Source organism: Salarias fasciatus, chromosome 5 (assembly GCF_902148845.1).
Source record: "Salarias fasciatus chromosome 5, fSalaFa1.1, whole genome shotgun sequence".
In the NCBI taxonomy this organism is placed as follows: Eukaryota; Metazoa; Chordata; class Actinopteri; order Blenniiformes; family Blenniidae; genus Salarias; species Salarias fasciatus.
In genome coordinates this window covers 34,633,682-34,650,509 of record NC_043749.1, presented here as the reverse complement: position 1 = coordinate 34,650,509, position 16,828 = coordinate 34,633,682, and the positions used below count along the sequence as shown (strand labels likewise).

General features: G+C 51.8%; 2 protein-coding genes across 2 annotated transcripts; both read right to left on the bottom strand.

The window, feature by feature from the left end:
* Positions 1-4,657: 4,657 nt before the first annotated feature.
* Positions 4,658-8,137, bottom strand: LOC115388799 (zinc finger protein 500-like). The gene is made up of 2 exons (XM_030092074.1): positions 7,903-8,137; positions 4,658-6,091 (listed from the first exon to the last, which is right to left on the bottom strand). Exons 1-2 carry the CDS (start codon positions 8,087-8,089, stop codon positions 5,337-5,339), a joined length of 942 nt encoding a protein of 313 aa, XP_029947934.1. The 5' UTR covers positions 8,090-8,137; the 3' UTR covers positions 4,658-5,336.
* Positions 8,138-8,575: 438 nt separating this feature from the next.
* On the bottom strand, positions 8,576-16,439 carry zc3h11a (zinc finger CCCH-type containing 11A). The gene is made up of 17 exons (XM_030092113.1): positions 16,354-16,439; positions 14,056-14,118; positions 13,584-13,721; positions 13,385-13,504; positions 13,099-13,222; positions 12,817-13,014; positions 12,676-12,741; positions 12,422-12,595; positions 12,148-12,210; positions 11,985-12,074; positions 11,832-11,897; positions 11,153-11,737; positions 10,987-11,060; positions 10,145-10,589; positions 9,896-10,053; positions 9,620-9,807; positions 8,576-9,472 (listed from the first exon to the last, which is right to left on the bottom strand). Exons 3-17 carry the CDS (start codon positions 13,635-13,637, stop codon positions 9,256-9,258), a joined length of 2,622 nt encoding a protein of 873 aa, XP_029947973.1. The 5' UTR covers positions 13,638-13,721; positions 14,056-14,118; positions 16,354-16,439; the 3' UTR covers positions 8,576-9,255.
* Positions 16,440-16,828: the final 389 nt, after the last annotated feature.

Below are 16,828 nucleotides of genomic sequence, written 5' to 3'. Positions count from 1 at the left end.
CCAGCCTCCAGAGGACGGAGAGAGGCTCCATCCTCACCTGATCAGCTGCACCTGCACAGGTGAGCCTGCAGCTCCTGGCCCCCCCAGACAGCCGGACACTGGAGGGCCGTCCACGGAGCCCGGGGGCCTGTCGTGGACGTGTGAGGACGTGCGAGGACGTGCACGGTGAGAACCGGGAGGAGTGAAGAGGATGGCCATGACCTTGTGTCTCCAGCAGGCCAGGTGAGCCTGCAGCTCGCCAGGAACGCCAACACAACAAGGTCACCAGGCCCGCTGCTGGAGGGCCGGGAGGTGTGTGTGTGAGTGTGTGTGTGTGTGTGTGTGTGTGTGTGTGTGGCCTCCAGCACCTATAAACACACAGCCGCGTCTTCCCGGGTCCTCTGCACACCGGGACCGGCTCTGGTCCGGTTCCGGAGCTGACAGCCCTTTAAACGTCCTCTGCAGTGCCTCCTCTGCGCGCACACACACACCGCGCACACACACGGGCCTCTGCAGATGCGGAGCCAGGCCGATCCGGTCAATCCTCCGGACTTACGGAGCTTTAGTTACGATTTGCGCAGAGCAGCAAAAAAAAAAAAAAAAAAAAAAAAAAAAAAAGAAATCCCACAAAACCGCAGCATCATGCAGGAGATGCGCAGAGAGGCGGGGGCCGTGCCGGGCCGGGCCGGGCCGGGCCGGGACGGGCCGGGACGGGCCGGGACGGGGGACCGGGGACGGGACCGGAGCCGCAGCAGCCGGCCCCGGTCTGCCCGCGCGGCACCGGGACGGGACAACACCCGATGCGTCAGCGCGAGGGGAAACATGACGGCTTACCTGGCTGCGGCACCGGCTCCCGGAGCTCCGCCGCGGCAGTGACCCGCTGCTCCTGCTCCTCCTCCTCTTCCTCCTCCTCCTCCTCCTCCTCCTCCTCCTCCTCCTCCTCCTCCCGGCTGTCCGCTGTCCTCTCCGGGGCGCTCAGAGCGTGTCCGCCGTCGGTGCGCAGCGGTGGTCCGTCGCTCTCCGCGTGTCCCCGGCTCTCTTCTGGTCTCTGCGTGTCTCTGGTCGTCTCCTCGTGTCTCGCCGTCTCTCTACTTGTCTCCCCGTCCCTCCCCGCGCCTCTCCTCCCTCCTCCGCCGCTCTGCGCTCCGCAGGCGCATCCCCGGTGTGTCCTGCGTGCTCGCGCTCCACATGTGACCTGGCGGCGGGGCGGGCAGCTGCTCGGGGCGGCGGCGGCCGGAACAGCCTCACGGCTGGATTTCCCCCCCCCCCCCCCCCCCCCCCCCCCATCCTGGAGATGTTTCTGCCTGTGATGTTTTCTAAATCCAAACGGAGCTTTATCGTCCACAGTGACGACGCCCGGAGTCTGCATAAAATACATTTTGCACTTTTTTTTTTTTTAATATTCTTCATTAAAGAAAACAGCATGAAATAAATGACATTAGAAACCACGAAATAAATTTTATAAAACATTATAATATCAAATGTTTGTCTTGAAACTATTTTTTGTCTCTAAGCCTCAGTTTCTCCATTAAACGTTCAGCAGCTCTTGCTTTGTTTCTTTCCCAGCTTTGTTTTGTTTTTCTATGTGTGTTTTAAGTACAATTGGTTCATCAGTCACTTAGAAAACTCCTGTCTTTGACCTTCAGGAAGCAGTTTCTCCCGGCTGTGAGAGGAGATGGACGGCACAGAGAAAATAATGAACATACTACAGTTCTATCTGTTTTTGGACTGTTCCTGGTTTGTTCCGGATGGGATCCTGGTCTGTTCTCAGATGCTCTCGGTCTGTCCCTGGAGTGTTCCTGCTTTGTTCCTGGTCTGTTCTTGAACTGTTCCTGCATTGTTTCTGTCAATGTCAATGTTAGCTTTATTTCTACAGCACATTTAAAAAGACCCATGGCCAGCCACGTGCAAAATAAACTGTAAAAGAACAACAACAAAGTAAGGCAGTGACAGTGAAAGAGAGAGCGTCCTGTCCAGAGGAGGCTCTGCTCAGCTCAAGGCCAGGGTCAACAGGTGGGTTTTAAGGTTCAGGGTCAACAGGTGGGTTTTAAGGTTCAGGGTCAACAGGTGGGTTTTTAGCCAGACTGTCCGCAGACCGTCCTGAGAGGGAAACACTACTCTCCACAGTCTGGGAGCCACGACCACAAAGGCTCCATCTCCTCTAGTTTTTAGGAGGGATGGAGGAAGGTCAAGGGTCAGCTGGTCAGCTGACCTCAGGGTTCTGGAGAGTTGATGGACTTTAACAAGGTCTGACAAATAATCTAGGGCCAGAATGTTCAGCAACTTTAAAAACAAATGAAAGAATCTTAAAATCAATCCTGAACCGAGCCGGAGGTCAGTGGAGTGAGGAAAGCACTGGAGTTACGTGTGTGTTCCATTTCTTTGTCCCGGTTCTGAGGCGAGCTGCAGGCGGTTCGGTTCAGACGGGTCCATGCCAACATACAAGGCATACAATAACCCAGGCGCGATGAGATTAAAGCATGGGTGGCTTTTTCAAGACCAGATCTGCTTAAATATCGCTTTACTTCAGCAAGGAGCTGAAGCTGGAAGAAGCTGGCCTTCAACACTGAGGACCTGGACCAGATCAGGGTGCTGGAAGAGGCTAGTCTTCAACACTGAGGACCTGGACCAGGTCAGGGTGACCAAACAGGACAATCTCAGTTTTGGTTTCGTTCAGTCTTAGAAAATTTCAGTCGGTCCATGTTTTAATGTCACTCATGTAATTAACAGCATGAAAAGAGTCTTTGGCCTGGACCTGTAAAGGCAGCTACAGCTGCACGTTTCCTGAATATTTCCGCTCTGTTCTTGGTCTGCGGAGACCTTGCTCTCGTCTTACCTGTCTTCCTAGTCCTATCGCCTGTACCGTCAAGACAATACCTGTGTGTGATGACCTCCAGCAAGTGTCCAACAATACAGCAAGAAAGCAATATCTAAATGAACTTCAGAGCCTGTGAACAGTAAGCACAAAGGGCTCCTCAAAGTCCTCTGAGAAGGCAGTCTGAAGTGTTGACCTTTCAAGGCTTTGTCGTCTTTCTGGACCATCACTGAGCTGCCACTGGGACTGTTCTCCATCTGGACAGGTGTGGATGAGAGGATTGTGCTTTTCAAACAAAATAACGACACAGCCTGAACCTTTCAGTGGGTCTTATTCTTCTCTGTATGTATGAAATATACACTGAACACACACAAACTCAAACGGCCCTGAAAGGTTTTGTTCCACAAAGTATTTTGACCTCTGACCTTCTAATTAAGGGAAAAGTAGTTTCAATCATATCTTTTACCATCAATGTGTCACATGCAGCAGAAATGTCTGAACCTAAATCCACCCATCCATCCATCCATCCATTAATCCACCCATCCATCCATCCACCCATCCATCTGTCCATCCGTCCATCTGTCCATCCGTCCATCCATCCATCTGCCCATCCATCTGTCCATCCATCCATCCATCCCTCCATCCACCCATCCATCCATCTGTCCATCCGTCCCTCCATCCATCCATCCATTTATCCATCCATCCATCCATCCATCCAGTTAAGTTCAGTTCAGCTTGTGGACCGTGTCTGATAAATTTGACTGGAATCATTTCAGTTCTGTCCTTTAATTCCCAATGATTTGTTCTGGTCTCTGTAGCAGGATGTTATGAAACGCGGCACTGAGATCTAACGGAACCAGAACAGAAACCAGAACAGAGACCAGAACAGAGACCAGAACAGAAACCAGAACAGAGACCAGAACAGAGTCCAGTCCTTTGCTGGCAGCCATGAGGAGATGATCTTAGACTCTGACCAGAGCTGTCTCTGTGTGATGCTGAGCTCTAAACCTGGCTGAAAAGACTCTGATGATGGTTTGGACAGAAACGCTCACACAGCTGATGTGAAACAACTTTATCCAGAATTTCAGAAATGAAGGGAGGTTGGAAATTGTGCCATAGCGCCTTCTAACACCTGGATCAAAGGTGGGCTTTTTAGGAAGAGGTTTTAAAACAGCAGCCTAAATGGCCTGGGGGACATAACCTAAAGTTATGTCTGTATGTAAAGATAGGTTAAGACTACTAACCAGGGGGAAAATGTCTTCACATCGTCTGGTGTATTTATGATTACTTTCATCCAGCAGATTCAAAGTAAAGTCACTGATGCCCACATTGGACTCTCTGAACTGTGGTCTCTGGAGACTCTAACTCCACACTTCGGACTATGAAGCTGCTGAAGGCTTTAGTCTGACCGTACAGGACGTCTCCTCCTCTGAGCCTGGTGCTGCAGGTTTCTTCCTATTTGAAGGTTTTTTTCTTTCAACCGTCTCTTCTAGTTTCAACAGAGTTTGAAAGAAAGAGTAAAAGGCTCTCCCACAAGAATAAATCCAGTAGAGGAAAGCTGGTGAGTGTAGATGTTATGCAGGAATGAGCTGTACTGCAGCTCTGGCTTGTAGGTCTGTTTCTGCAGCTTATCTGTTGGTAGTCAGTAAATAAATAAATAAACAAATAAATAAATAAATAAGCCTGAAAAAATGTCCAGATCCTCTCTGGAACTATTCTCTTCTTTCAGTATGTTTATACAGGTGTACAGAAAAGTCTTAAAATCACAGGTGGGCGAATCATTGAAGCGACGACATCAGGAAGGCTGGGATCGTAAAATAAGGAGAGAGCACAGAGAAAGAAACTTCATCTTCACCTCAGACGTCTTTTTTATTCATTCATGATCCAATGTTGAACATCTGAAAGTCAGAGTCGCCCACAGAGAAATACATTCCTCCAACAACCTCACTGCACTTCATTTTCAGTCAAATGAAATGTGGATGACGTGATTCATGAGGGGAATCCTCAGAAGGGCGTCAGGGCCCGGAACGGTGCCAAACACAGAGTCCGCAGGCCCAGAATGGGCCCTTCAGAGGCTCCGGTGAGGCCCAGCATCCTTTCACTGAGTCAGCAGTAGAAACGGCTGCGTCCTCCTGAGGAGCTTCGCTGTGAACCTCTGGAGTGTGCTGGTCAGAAACAGGTCTGTTTTATACATCTAGGAGCAGGTTTGTGGTTTTTCAGGGTTTTTTTTTTTAAACCTTTTCATCTGCAGAAGGTTCCACACAATCTACAATCTGTCTGTTGATATCTTGATAATCACTGATCTGTTTCCCACCATCAGGAAAGCCCTAAAATAAAAAAATATGAAGCCTTAAACTCATATTCCCTTGATATGAGATGAAGATGGCGGAGGAACCTGAGGAGCCCGGCACGCCGTCGGCTGGAGGACAGGGAGCGTCTGGTCTGGGTTCTCCGCCGCAGCGAGCCACGGACTCGTCTTTCCGTTCTACTCTTTACTGCACGACAATGAGACACGTTGACACGGTACGCCGCCGCCCGGCGGTCACTTGCAGTGCGGCGCCCGGCCCCAGCCGGCCCTCTCCCGGGTGTGCAGCCGGAAGTGTGTGTTGAGGTGCGCCGACTGGTTGAAGCACTTGCCGCAGACGTGGCAGCGGAAGGGCTTCTCGCCGGTGTGGATGCGGTGGTGCCTCTTCAGCATGCTGACGGTGGTGAAGCTCTTGCGGCACACGGCGCAGCTGTACGGCTTCTCCTTGGTGTGCCAGCGCATGTGCACCTCCAGCTGGCAGGCGAAGCTGAAGCCCTTGCCGCACTCCCTGCAGCTGTGCCAGCGCTGCACGCCGCCGCCGCCGCCGCCGGGCAGCGGGGGGCGCGCCGGGGGGGGCTTCAGGGACCGCACGTTCTTGATCTGCAGTATGTGCGCGCCCTGCTTGGCGTTCTGCTTGGCGTTGGGGCGCAGCGGCGCCCTGAGCGAGCCCCTCTGGCCGCGGGCCGGCGCGGCCCCGGGGCCGGAGGGCGCCGCTCTGCAGTGAGGGGGGGGGCCCGGGGCCGGGGCGGCGCCGGACCCCTGCTGCCTGCCGCTCTCCGTCTTGATCTCCGGCGCCGTGAGGGGGGGCGAGGACACGGCAGGGGCCGGGGCCGCCTGGCTGCAGGCCCCCCCCTCCGAGTCTCTGGGCAGAGCGGGACAGTCCGGGACAACGTCTCTGCCTTTCGGCTCCTCCTTGACGTGAGGGAGCAGCTCCACGCTCCTCCAGCCCGACTCACACAGCGCACCGCCGTCCTGCCGCGCCGGGGGGGGCTCTGGAACACACACACACACACACACACACACACACACACACACACACACAAACAGGTTTGTATTTCTATCCTTGTGAGGACACTCATTGACATAATGCATTTACTCGCCCCTGACCCTGACCCTTACCCTAACCCTAACCCAGACCACAACACAGCCTGACCCTAAAGAAATGTTTTGACCTTCTACTTTTTTCAGTAACAACAACATGATCAAGAAAACACTGTTTCCCCTCATTAGGACCAGAAGAAGGTCCCACAAGGCACGTCGAGCAGGTTTTCCTATCCTTGTGGGGACATTTGGCCCCCACAAGTACAGAAAAACGCACGCACGCACGCACGCGCGCGCGCGCGCACACACACACACACACACACACACACACACACACACACACACACACACACACACACACACACACACACACACACACACACACACACACACACAGGAGAACCTCATCACTGCAATTCCAGCTCAAAACCACCAGAGGGCGCTGCTCCGATTCAACAATGAAACAAGCGGGAGGAGAGGAGGAGAAGGTGGTGGTGGTTGGGGGGGGGGGGGGGCGCTGTAGTCAACAGGTCGAGGTCTCCCTGATGTTCATGTTGACCCAGTATTCATTCATTCATTCATCCTGGCTGCCAGTGACTTTTTTAGGTACCTTCAAATAAGGAATTATGTCATGTGGGTGAAAGGAGCTCGGTGCTGAATGTGTGTGTGTTTGTTTGTGTGTGTGTGTGTGTGTGTGTGTGTGTGTGTGTGTGTGTGTGTGTGTGTGTGTGTGTGTCCAGTTCAGAATGTTGCACTGATTGTGTGAGTCCAGGGTCCAGCTGGAGACTCAGACACAGAACACAGCCTGAAGGAGAAACTCAGGAAGGTTCAGTCAGCTGGAGGGAAACTGAACAAATCTGAAGATCCTGCATCCACCCTAACTCCCTCCACCTGCCCCATCATCCTCCCCCATCTATCTTCTGGAGGATGCTCCGCCTGGCCCATCATCCTGCAACTGCCCCAATGATCCTCCATCTCCGCTCATCATCCTCCACCCGCCCCCATCATCCTCCTCTATCTACCCCATCATCCTCCACCTGCCCCCATCATCCTCCTCTATCTACCCCATCATCCTCCACCTGCCTCCATCATCCTCCTCTATCTACCCCATCATCCTCCACCTGCCCCCATCATCCTCCTCTATCTACCCCATCATCCTCCACCTGCCCCCATCATCCTCCTCTATCTACCCCATCATCCTCCACCTGCCCCCATCATCCTCCTCTATCTACCCCATCATCCTCCACCTGCCCCCATCATCCTCCTCCATCTACCCCATCATCCTCCACCTGCCCCCATCATCCTCCACCTGCCCCCATCATCCTCCTCTATCTACCCCATCATCCTCCACCTGCCCCCATCATCCTCCTCTATCTACCCCATCATCCTCCACCTGCCCCCATCATCCTCCACCTGCCCCCATCATCCTCCACCTGCCCCCATCATCCTCCTCTATCTACCCCATCATCCTCCACCTGCCTCCATCATCCTCCTCTATCTACCCCATCATCCTCCACCTGCCCCCATCATCCTCCACCTGCCCCCATCATCCTCCTCTATCTACCCCATCATCCTCCACCTGCCTCCATCATCCTCCTCTATCTACCCCATCATCCTCCACCTGCCCCCATCATCCTCCACCTGCCCCCATCATCCTCCACCTGCCTCCATCATCCTCCTCCATCTACCCCATCATCCTCCACCTGCCCCATCACCGTCCCCCCCCCCCCCACCCCCCACCCCCCGCCCCCCGGCTGCTCACCTGGCTGCAGCAGCAGCCGCTGCACCGCGGCGTTGAGGAGGCGCTTGAGCCGCTCGTTCTCCTCCTTGGAGCGGAGGATCTCGCTCTGGTACTCCGCCACCGTGTCCTTGACGGCCCGGAAGATCTCCTCCGCGGCCGCCGTCAGCCGCTCGTTCAGGAAGACGTTGAGCAGCTCCAGCTTGGTCATGTTTTCGTCCCGCTGTCTCCGGAGGAGGACCGTCCTCTGTTTACATCCACTCACCCGGAAGGACAGCGCCGGGGCCGGGGGCCGGCTCCCGCCGCGACCCGCTGAGCGCCCCCGCGCGGCCCGGAGGTCCACTGCAGGCCTGCGGCTCTGGAGGGGGAGTGAAGGTCTGAGGCAGGGCTCTGCAACCTTTATGACCAAAAGAGCCACTTTTCTGACTTCCGGTGACTTCCGGTCAAGTTCTTCTGGAGCGGCAAAACACTTGTAACTTTTAAAATGAGGCGAATGCAGCTCAGGAAGTTTCATATATGGTTTTGATGCACATATCTTCTGATGCATTTATGAAGTTGGCCTACCTTCTCATTCCATGTCAGCGTCTGAGCTCACTGATACTCTAAAGATTCCATCAACACTCTCATGAACCTCAAGGAAAGTCTTCTTGAAGTGTTGATAGTTTGGACCGAAAACAGGCTCAGATCCAACAACCAGCAGCAGGTCAGGAGCTTTTTATTTACACATTAAAACAATACATTTTTAAGGTTTTGATACAAAGGTCAGAACACATTAAGACCATACATCCCAGTTCAGCATTCAGCACATCACACAGGTAAACAATACTAAGACAAAGAAATGAACGAACAGACTGCTCGGAAACAGCTCAAAGAGTCCCTGAGGTGTTCGATAGTAAAGACAGGACAGACAGGAGGACAGCCCGAGGCAGGGACATGATAGGAAACAGCTGTGGACAGTTCCCCACTCACATTCAGACTAAAACCCATGTGGTCGTATACACAGTACACAGATATGACTTCTCTCTAAAAGCTTGAATCATTCACACAGTGCTGACGCACTGCACACGTTCTCCACATCAGCACCCGGCCTCATCTTCTCAGTGATCACCCACACTGCTCCACCTTCCTGACAGCAGGAAACACACCGGGAATGTTTGGAGAGGGGACTCGTCCAAAGAGTGAAGAACAATGACAACGAGGCTGGAGTTTAAAAGAGATTGAAATATGAAGAGCAGAGATTCTCTGAAACCAGTCCGCTTGTATCTCTGCCTTCCCTCAGTCAGCTGGGATTGTCGTCAGACGCTGTGATCCTCCGCTCCATCACACAGTAAAGATGGATGGAGGGAGGGAGGAGGGGGGCGGGGCTCCAGCCGGCTGTCAGATGTCAATCATCTCAGACAGCTCCTGCAGCAGGTCGTCCTCTCCGATGGCCGGGTCCACGTCATCCTCCAGGTGGTCGTCCGTGAACTCGTTGATGAGATCGTCGAAGTCGTCCACGGCCGAGGAAGTGGCGGCGGCAGCGCTGGAGGCGGAGCGAGAGGCCGCCGTGCTGGTTCTCCTGGACTTTGGCTGAGTGGGACTCTTCAGGACCGGACTGGAAAACACACACAGGGTATTTATCTACACAGTTCAGGAGGAGGAGAATCTGTGTGACCACAGTCAGAGGGGGGAGTCTGAGGGAACTGTGTGTGAGAGCAGAGCTGGGCTGCTGGGCTGTACTGGACGGGTTTTGGACTTGTACCTCTGGTGGACAGCACAGGGCTCTCTGGCAGCAGGCTGGCTCTCCTCACTCGGACTCTTCTTGAAGATGGGGACGGTCTGGAGCTTCTCTCTCAGTGGGCTGGAGGCGGAGGTGGCGTCCAGCAGGCTGCTGGGACTGTGAGGTCCAGCAGGATTCAGCTGGGCCTCAGTATTGACGGACGGCAGCACCTGACAACAAAACACAAGTCAGCCTACGTCTCGACACCTGCGGGGTTTGAGAAGGAACCTGCTGGACTATAAAGTGTGCTGGCTCTACCTGAGAGTCCGTGCACGCCGTCTCCTGCACCGTGGAGGAGCTGTTCAGAGGTTTGACAGCGGCCACAGCGGAACGCGCCGATCCTTTTCTCTTCTGCGCCGGTTTCAGCTGCACCGCGGGCTTGACCACCGACGGCTTCACGTTCAGCTTGGGTCGCACTGGAGAAGAAAAGCACAGTTTATCTTCTGTCTTTCAATCGGCTGATGATCTGCTGGCAGACTGAAGGGGGCTGTGGTAGAGAAAGGATACCTTTGGTGTCCACAGAGTGATTGCTGGCCGCTGTGTCAGGAGCTTCAGCAGGAGGAGCCTGAGGAGCAGCTCTGGCCGGAGCACTGCTCCGCAGGTTCTTGCTTTGGGATTTGGTGTCGGGCGTCTGTGGAGAAGAGTTGAGCTTCACGGGGTCCGAGGCCGCGGCAGCCGACGGTGAAGCGCGCTTTGATTTGAGAGCAGGCTTCCGAACGGGGACCTTCTGGGTGGAGTCTGGGACCGGAGCAGTGGAGGAGGCTGCGACTGAGACGGTGACTTTAGCAGGAAGCTTCCTCTTGAGAGGAGCAGCGGCAGCAGAGCCGTTCTGAGGAGCAGAGTCCTCAGAGGCTGCACTCTTGGTTTGCTCCTCTTGCTCCTCCTCCTGCTTTCTCATCCGTTTCTCTCGCATGATCTCCTCGAAGGTCTTCACCTTCACCGTGGTGCTGGCCTGAAGGACGGAAGATCACATCATCCGTTACAGACACTGTGGGTCACAGCTGAGGGGCTGACATTAGTAATTATCCCCCAAAGCCTCAAATCCAACTGTTTCATGGGAAAAGTCAGGCAGTTTTTTAAATAAACGACAGAAACTTGATCATCACTCATCATGTAAAGATTTAAAATCCTGGAAATGACTCAGTATTTTGTATTTCTGAGAAGTTTCCAAGTAGTTTTTAAAAAAATCGATTGTTTTTGGCCACAAAAAGGAAGAAAGAAGAACTGAGCCAAATTGTTCATGACACTGAAAGGCTGTGGTTTCATTCAGAACATGAGGACATTTAGGATGAAGTTGATTTTCCATTAGTAACCCTCCGGTGCCTGAACTTTTCTGTGTGGGGTCTTACCTCTGGCGCAGCCGCTGCAGGCTTTCCTGGCTTCGCCGGCTCTTCAGCAGCCTTCTCTGATGAAATCTTGCCTGCTACAGAAAACCATGAGTGAAGTTAAAAAGCTGCAGTCAGAGAGACAGTTCTTTGAGTAGACTGTCTCAGCACGGAGAGACCAGCTGCTTACTTGGGCCTGCCGGCTTCCGGAGGCGCAGCAGCCGCGGCCTCTTGGCCCCGTCCTCCTCGGAGTCGGAGCTCTGCTTGCTGTTGGCCTCAGCGGCCTGCTGGACCTGCTGGACCTGCTGGACCTGCTGGACCTGCTGGACCTGCTGTCTCCCTGCCTTCTCTCTGCGGATCTCCTCCAGGGTCTTCACTCGGACCTCGCCCCCGTTGGTTTTCTCCTGGGCTGGTGTTTTCTCCTGGGGCGGTGCTGCAGTGTCCGGCGCCTCCCGGCTCTCTGCGGCCTGCTTGGCCTTCTTTGGGCCGGGGCCCTGGTTCTGTTCCTCCTCCTGTCTCTTCTTCTTAGCCCGGAGGATTTCTGAGAAGCTTTTGACGTGGCTGATGGACGAGTCTTGGACGGTGATGGACCTCTTGTTTCCCTTGGGAGCTTTGACAGAGCCGGCTGTGGTTATGGCGATTTCTGGCGTGGGGAGTAACGCAGGAGCACTGGGTCTCTGATGCTGAGCCTTTGAGGCCTTTTCCTGTTTGATCTCCTCCAGAGTTTTAATGCGAATCTGCTCTGGAACCTTCTGTGGAGCCTCACTTATATCAGCTGTAAGAACACAGATGATGTTTGCTGAGCGATCTGAGTCCACACACACGCACGCACACACAGTGTAGCGGCTCCTTGTCCTCAGACATCTTACCTGGCTCAGCAGAAGCAGCATGACGACCAGAAAACACACCAAGTCTCTCTTTCACAGGTTTCAAAGCTGCAGGGGAAAAAAAAAAAGCCAGAGTGGGATCATCGTCATGAGTTCAGTGCCGGACTGTCCTGCAGAGTTTGAGTCCACGCTCACCTTTCTGAGGCTCTGAAGGAAGCTCCTGGTCCACCACTCCACCCAGACGCTGCGCCAGACTCCTCTTCAGGACACCGTCTCTGTTCACACCTGAAGCAGGGACAAACTGTCAGACTCCCTTCTCTTCGGGGACCAGAGGAACCACATGTGACTGTCATCTCACCGGAGCTGGGAATTTTCCGTCCGAGCCTTCCTGCCAAGCTGCCTCTTGGTCTGCCGGTTTCTTCTAAAATCAAAGAGGGAACAAGCTTCTAATGATCTCTTGATTTACACAAACTTTTGTGGGAACTTCCAGTAAATCTTGGTTGAAGTTCATGGTATTGGTTCACGTGCACAGATCTGATGCACTGGAATGTCATTACACGATATAACGGATAACCAGGTAGAGTTTGAGAAGGATTATGAAAGTTGCTACTGATTGATTTATTTATTTTTACCGTCTCTTGGCTCGAAGCACGCCGGTCCAAACAATGATGGCAGGTGTTGTTCCTCTCCGTTGGTGGAAGCTTCAGCGATATGGATGGGATAACCAGATCTCTTCATGCTGGCCTTCAGGGCTCTCCGGAGACGGATCTCCTCCAGGGTGCTCACTCCGACGTTGAGGGAATCATCTGCACATGTACAGTCATTGTTTGGAGGTCCCACACAGACCCGGGGACAGAGGAGTCCACTGCACTGTCTGTAGCCTCACCTGGCTTGTGGCGCTTCCTGGGAGAAGGGCCAAGTCTGCCGTCTTCTCCCTCCTCTGAGAATTGATCTGCAACACAAGTTTCATGAGAATTCACAGTCTCAGGAACATCCTGCAAAAGAAAAGCGAGACGAAGGAGCTCACCGTCATCGTCCTCGTCGTCGTCTGCGGGGTTGATCACCACCGGGGGGTGGGTGGGGCTCGGCACCAGCTCCTGGGTGTCTGTCTTCATCACTCCTCGCAGCTGTGGATTGGCTGCTGTGGGGAGAGGAGCGGGTGGAGGAGGCGCTGCCTCCTGCTGCTGCTGCTGCTGCTGCTGCTGCTCCTCCACCCAGGTCGCACCTGCAACGTTACAGCTGTTATCGCTGCTGCTTTTCACAGGTCAGAGGAAGCTTCGCGGTGTCGGTTTAAACAAACCCGGCTTACTTTTATTGGGTGGGATGAACACGCCTTCGCTGTAGCGCGGCTTTTCGTGGAAGAAGGCACAGTGTGGTTTCTGACAGCCAGCCGGCTGCTTCTCCCAGTAACACGGGATCTCCTTTCGATTTTTCTGTTGGCAACAGGGAACACAGCTCTAAAATGGATCCGAGCCCACAACGTTTGTTCAGAGTGGAAGAGACAAACCCTCTACTCTCTACTATCATCAGTGGCCACTCAGAACACACAGGGCCGGAAGCGGGCAGAGCTTCAAAATAACGTACGGAAAGCTTACCAGGATTTTCATGTGGCGAAACCTGCAGCTGGGTCTGAAGCAGCGTCCCTCCTCCCAGAGGCTGCAGACCGTCTCGTTGCCCATCGCCGCCTCGCAGTGTCTGAACGGACAGCCGTCCCCCTGCGTGACAAACCACAGCTCACACTCGTGCCTCAATTACTGTTCAGCTGCTGAGTGTGTGTGAAGGAACCGGTCTCACTTTGGTGCAGAAGGAGTAGTAGAAGAAGTAGCAGTCATCTCCGTGGTTGGTCATGGTGGGGCTGGTGTGTGTCTGAAGTGGCGTCGTGAAGAGGATCTGGACCTTAAATCCAGCAGCTGGTTTTCTTCAGGACTCTCCCTGAAGACAGAAGAACAAAAGAAAGACAACAACACGTCACCGTGAGTCCGAACACAAACTTTTGTCAAAAAGATCTGAAATCCACCTTCAGCTACATCTTCAAGCTGCTTCCTGGTCTTACCAACATAATTAACAAGCCAATGAAAAGTAAAGAAACCCTCTTTGGAACTAAATGCTACTAAACAAGTGCTGACGTGTGTGAGATTTTTCACACGTCGGCACTTGATCAAAGCTAACATGGAAGCCTGACAGGCAGGTCAACCGGAACATCTGGAACCAACGCTGAGGTGTGGCTGAGTCTAGACATGTGCAGTGAGAGTGGATCCACTTGTACCTGAGGGGACCCAGGAACGGACTCCCTCCTGCTGGTGGGGTGTCTTCGTGATGGTATGGAGTCCTGAAGGAACACTTGATCCGTCAGATAAGAGGAAAAGTGGGGTGGGTCGCCCAGAGACACTTGTCTCCCTACGACATCCCGTTTCTGAGACGCCTTTATTTCCAGCAGACGGCTAAACATTAGTGATGGTGAAGCAACAAAGTCCTTTGACGTTTTTTTCCTTTCTTTTTTTTTTTCCTAATTGAATTATGTGGGGAGGGAACAAGAACACCCAGACAAAAAAAGGGGAGTAGATGCATAAACTGATGTAGGAAAAAGTAGAAAAAAGTGGGGGAAAAAACAAAACAAAAACAAAAATTCTCAGCTTCTTCTTGGAGTTGAAGACATTACGCACACTTGATGGCATTTGGGTGTTGGAAGTGGGGGGGGGGGGGGGGGGCACTGGACCCGATATTCAGGATTCAAGGGACTTTCAGCAGTGCTGACAAAAAAAAATAAAAAATCTTCTGCCAACAGGGGGGGAGCTATCCATATCCAGGGACTCCAAAAGAAGGCCAGAGGATGCTTTTAAACCTACAAATCTCAGGGGACTGAAAGGGTTGGTTAAAGACAGACAAACAGTACAAATACAGCACAGAGCAAGAGCAACAACAGACAGGCACAAGTACAGTCTGTCACTGTCCAACACAACACGCTGGATGCCACGCCTGTTTGACTTATTTTTTGTTTCTTAACGTGTGATGTTGGATGAAGTTGAACAACTCCAGTGTTTATCTAAATAAGCAGAAACTATTCAACTGGAACTCCAAGATTATCAGACAAAAATAAAAAGTTCAACCAATGTTATAACTCTGTACTAGTACAGAGGTCTGCTACTGTTTAGGCCAGAACTGTTTTTTTTTTTAATACAAGTAAGTTTGGCCTGGCTAGTGGCTATGCTAAATTAATTACATTTTACTGACAGTGTCAGAAACATGACTTCATTTATAATGAAAACATCTGTATCACTTCTGACTGCATGAAAAGAGTCTCTGTACCTCTGCTGAACAATGAAATACAAAAATGTGTTCTTTAAAGCTATAAGAATCAATAACAGATCACAGATCCCTGAATTGGTTCCACTACAAAAGCCATAAATAAACAATATGTCAGGAAGCAACCAAGTAAACACAAAATCACCTTCATGTGACTCAGTTCTCTGCTACACTATTTATCTAGACCAGGGGTGGGGAACCCTGGTCCTGGAGGGCCGCAAACCTGCATGTTTTCCATGTCTCCCTGCTTCAACACACCTGAATCGAATCAAGATTCATGGCCAAGTCCAGCAGAAAGCCAGATAACGAGCCTCATTGCAATCAGCTGTGTTGAAGCAGGGAGACATGGAAAACATGCAGGTTTGCGGCCCTCCAGGACCAGGGTTCCCCCACCCCTGATCTAGACCATGAAGAGTGATGGTTGGCACACTGTTGTCCAGGCTTTCCATGAAAACCGTCAGCAATAGATGAACCACTGCCAGTCTGAGCGATGCACCCCCTCTGAATGGATCTGAACGAGCCCCTCCAGCATCACAGTTCAGCATGTTCTGCTGCCATCGTGTAAACTAAGTGCTGGACTCTATGGCAGCAGCTCCAATCTCAAACAGTCTGGTCTGAAGCTGACATCCAGTGTCTTGTGCTGTGAAGTCAGCTGGTCTGCTCAGATTCCTGCTGCTGGTACAGTCCATCAGGTCACTGTCCCTGCCGCTGGTACAGTCCTAACTTTAGCTTTGTGCTTCCCATCATCTCTGCTTTGTGAAATCATGGCCTGCTCACAACACAGCCCATATAAAGGCTGTCTGGTTTTCATTTTCCTACAATCACCCACCGGTCTGCATGTAAAGCACCAAATCTATGGAATTCACTTTTAAATCACACGAAAAACCGAGCATTCAGTTAAAGTTTGACATCCAGGACAGCTAACGAAACAGGCTTATACTTACTGTTCAATCAGAGAAAGTAGCACAATGCTAGCTCCCGTCCACGTAAGGAAAAAATCACAATAAACACATTCACATGAAGCGCTAACGAAACTGTTAGAAAAAAACCTTTTGACCGCCACAATGCTATAAATAATAGTATCGCAGCCTAGAGTTATTTCAGCTAAACAGCAACATAACAGAGGCCTACCCGCGTTCTCACGACCTCACTATGAGCCTGACGGTAGTGCTGTTATAACGCTTCTATTCACTCTTACTTCACGGCACTGCAGCGGAGAACCCATGAACACGTTGTAAACAATAAATGTGGAGATCATTACCAGCTTTGGATTTGAACAGAACTTAAAAAGTCGTAAGCTTCGGGAAATCCAGGTTCGTTCGTCTGAGACCACCGCGTAACAACTAAAACAAAATGGCGCTAGCAGGATAAGCTCAGGCGGAAGTACAATTACGTCAGAGTCTGGCTGTACGTCGACGCGGCCGCCCAAACAGGCGCGTTTGAATTATTTTGAAACCGGACACCTTGTTTTTTGGATGGAATTAGCGCATATTTGATTACACAAACCTATATGAGAAATGTCAGTGTCGCAGCAACATTGTGGGCAGAATAATCGTCACACAGAGCTGTAGAATTTAATTTAATTTAATTTAATTTAATTTAATTTAATTTAATTTAATTTAATTTAATTTAATTTAATTTTCAAAACAAAATGATATTAGAAATAAAATAAATTAACAGCAATGTAATAACATACATTTTTTTGTAGGAAAAAAGAAAATCGATTTCGCGTCACT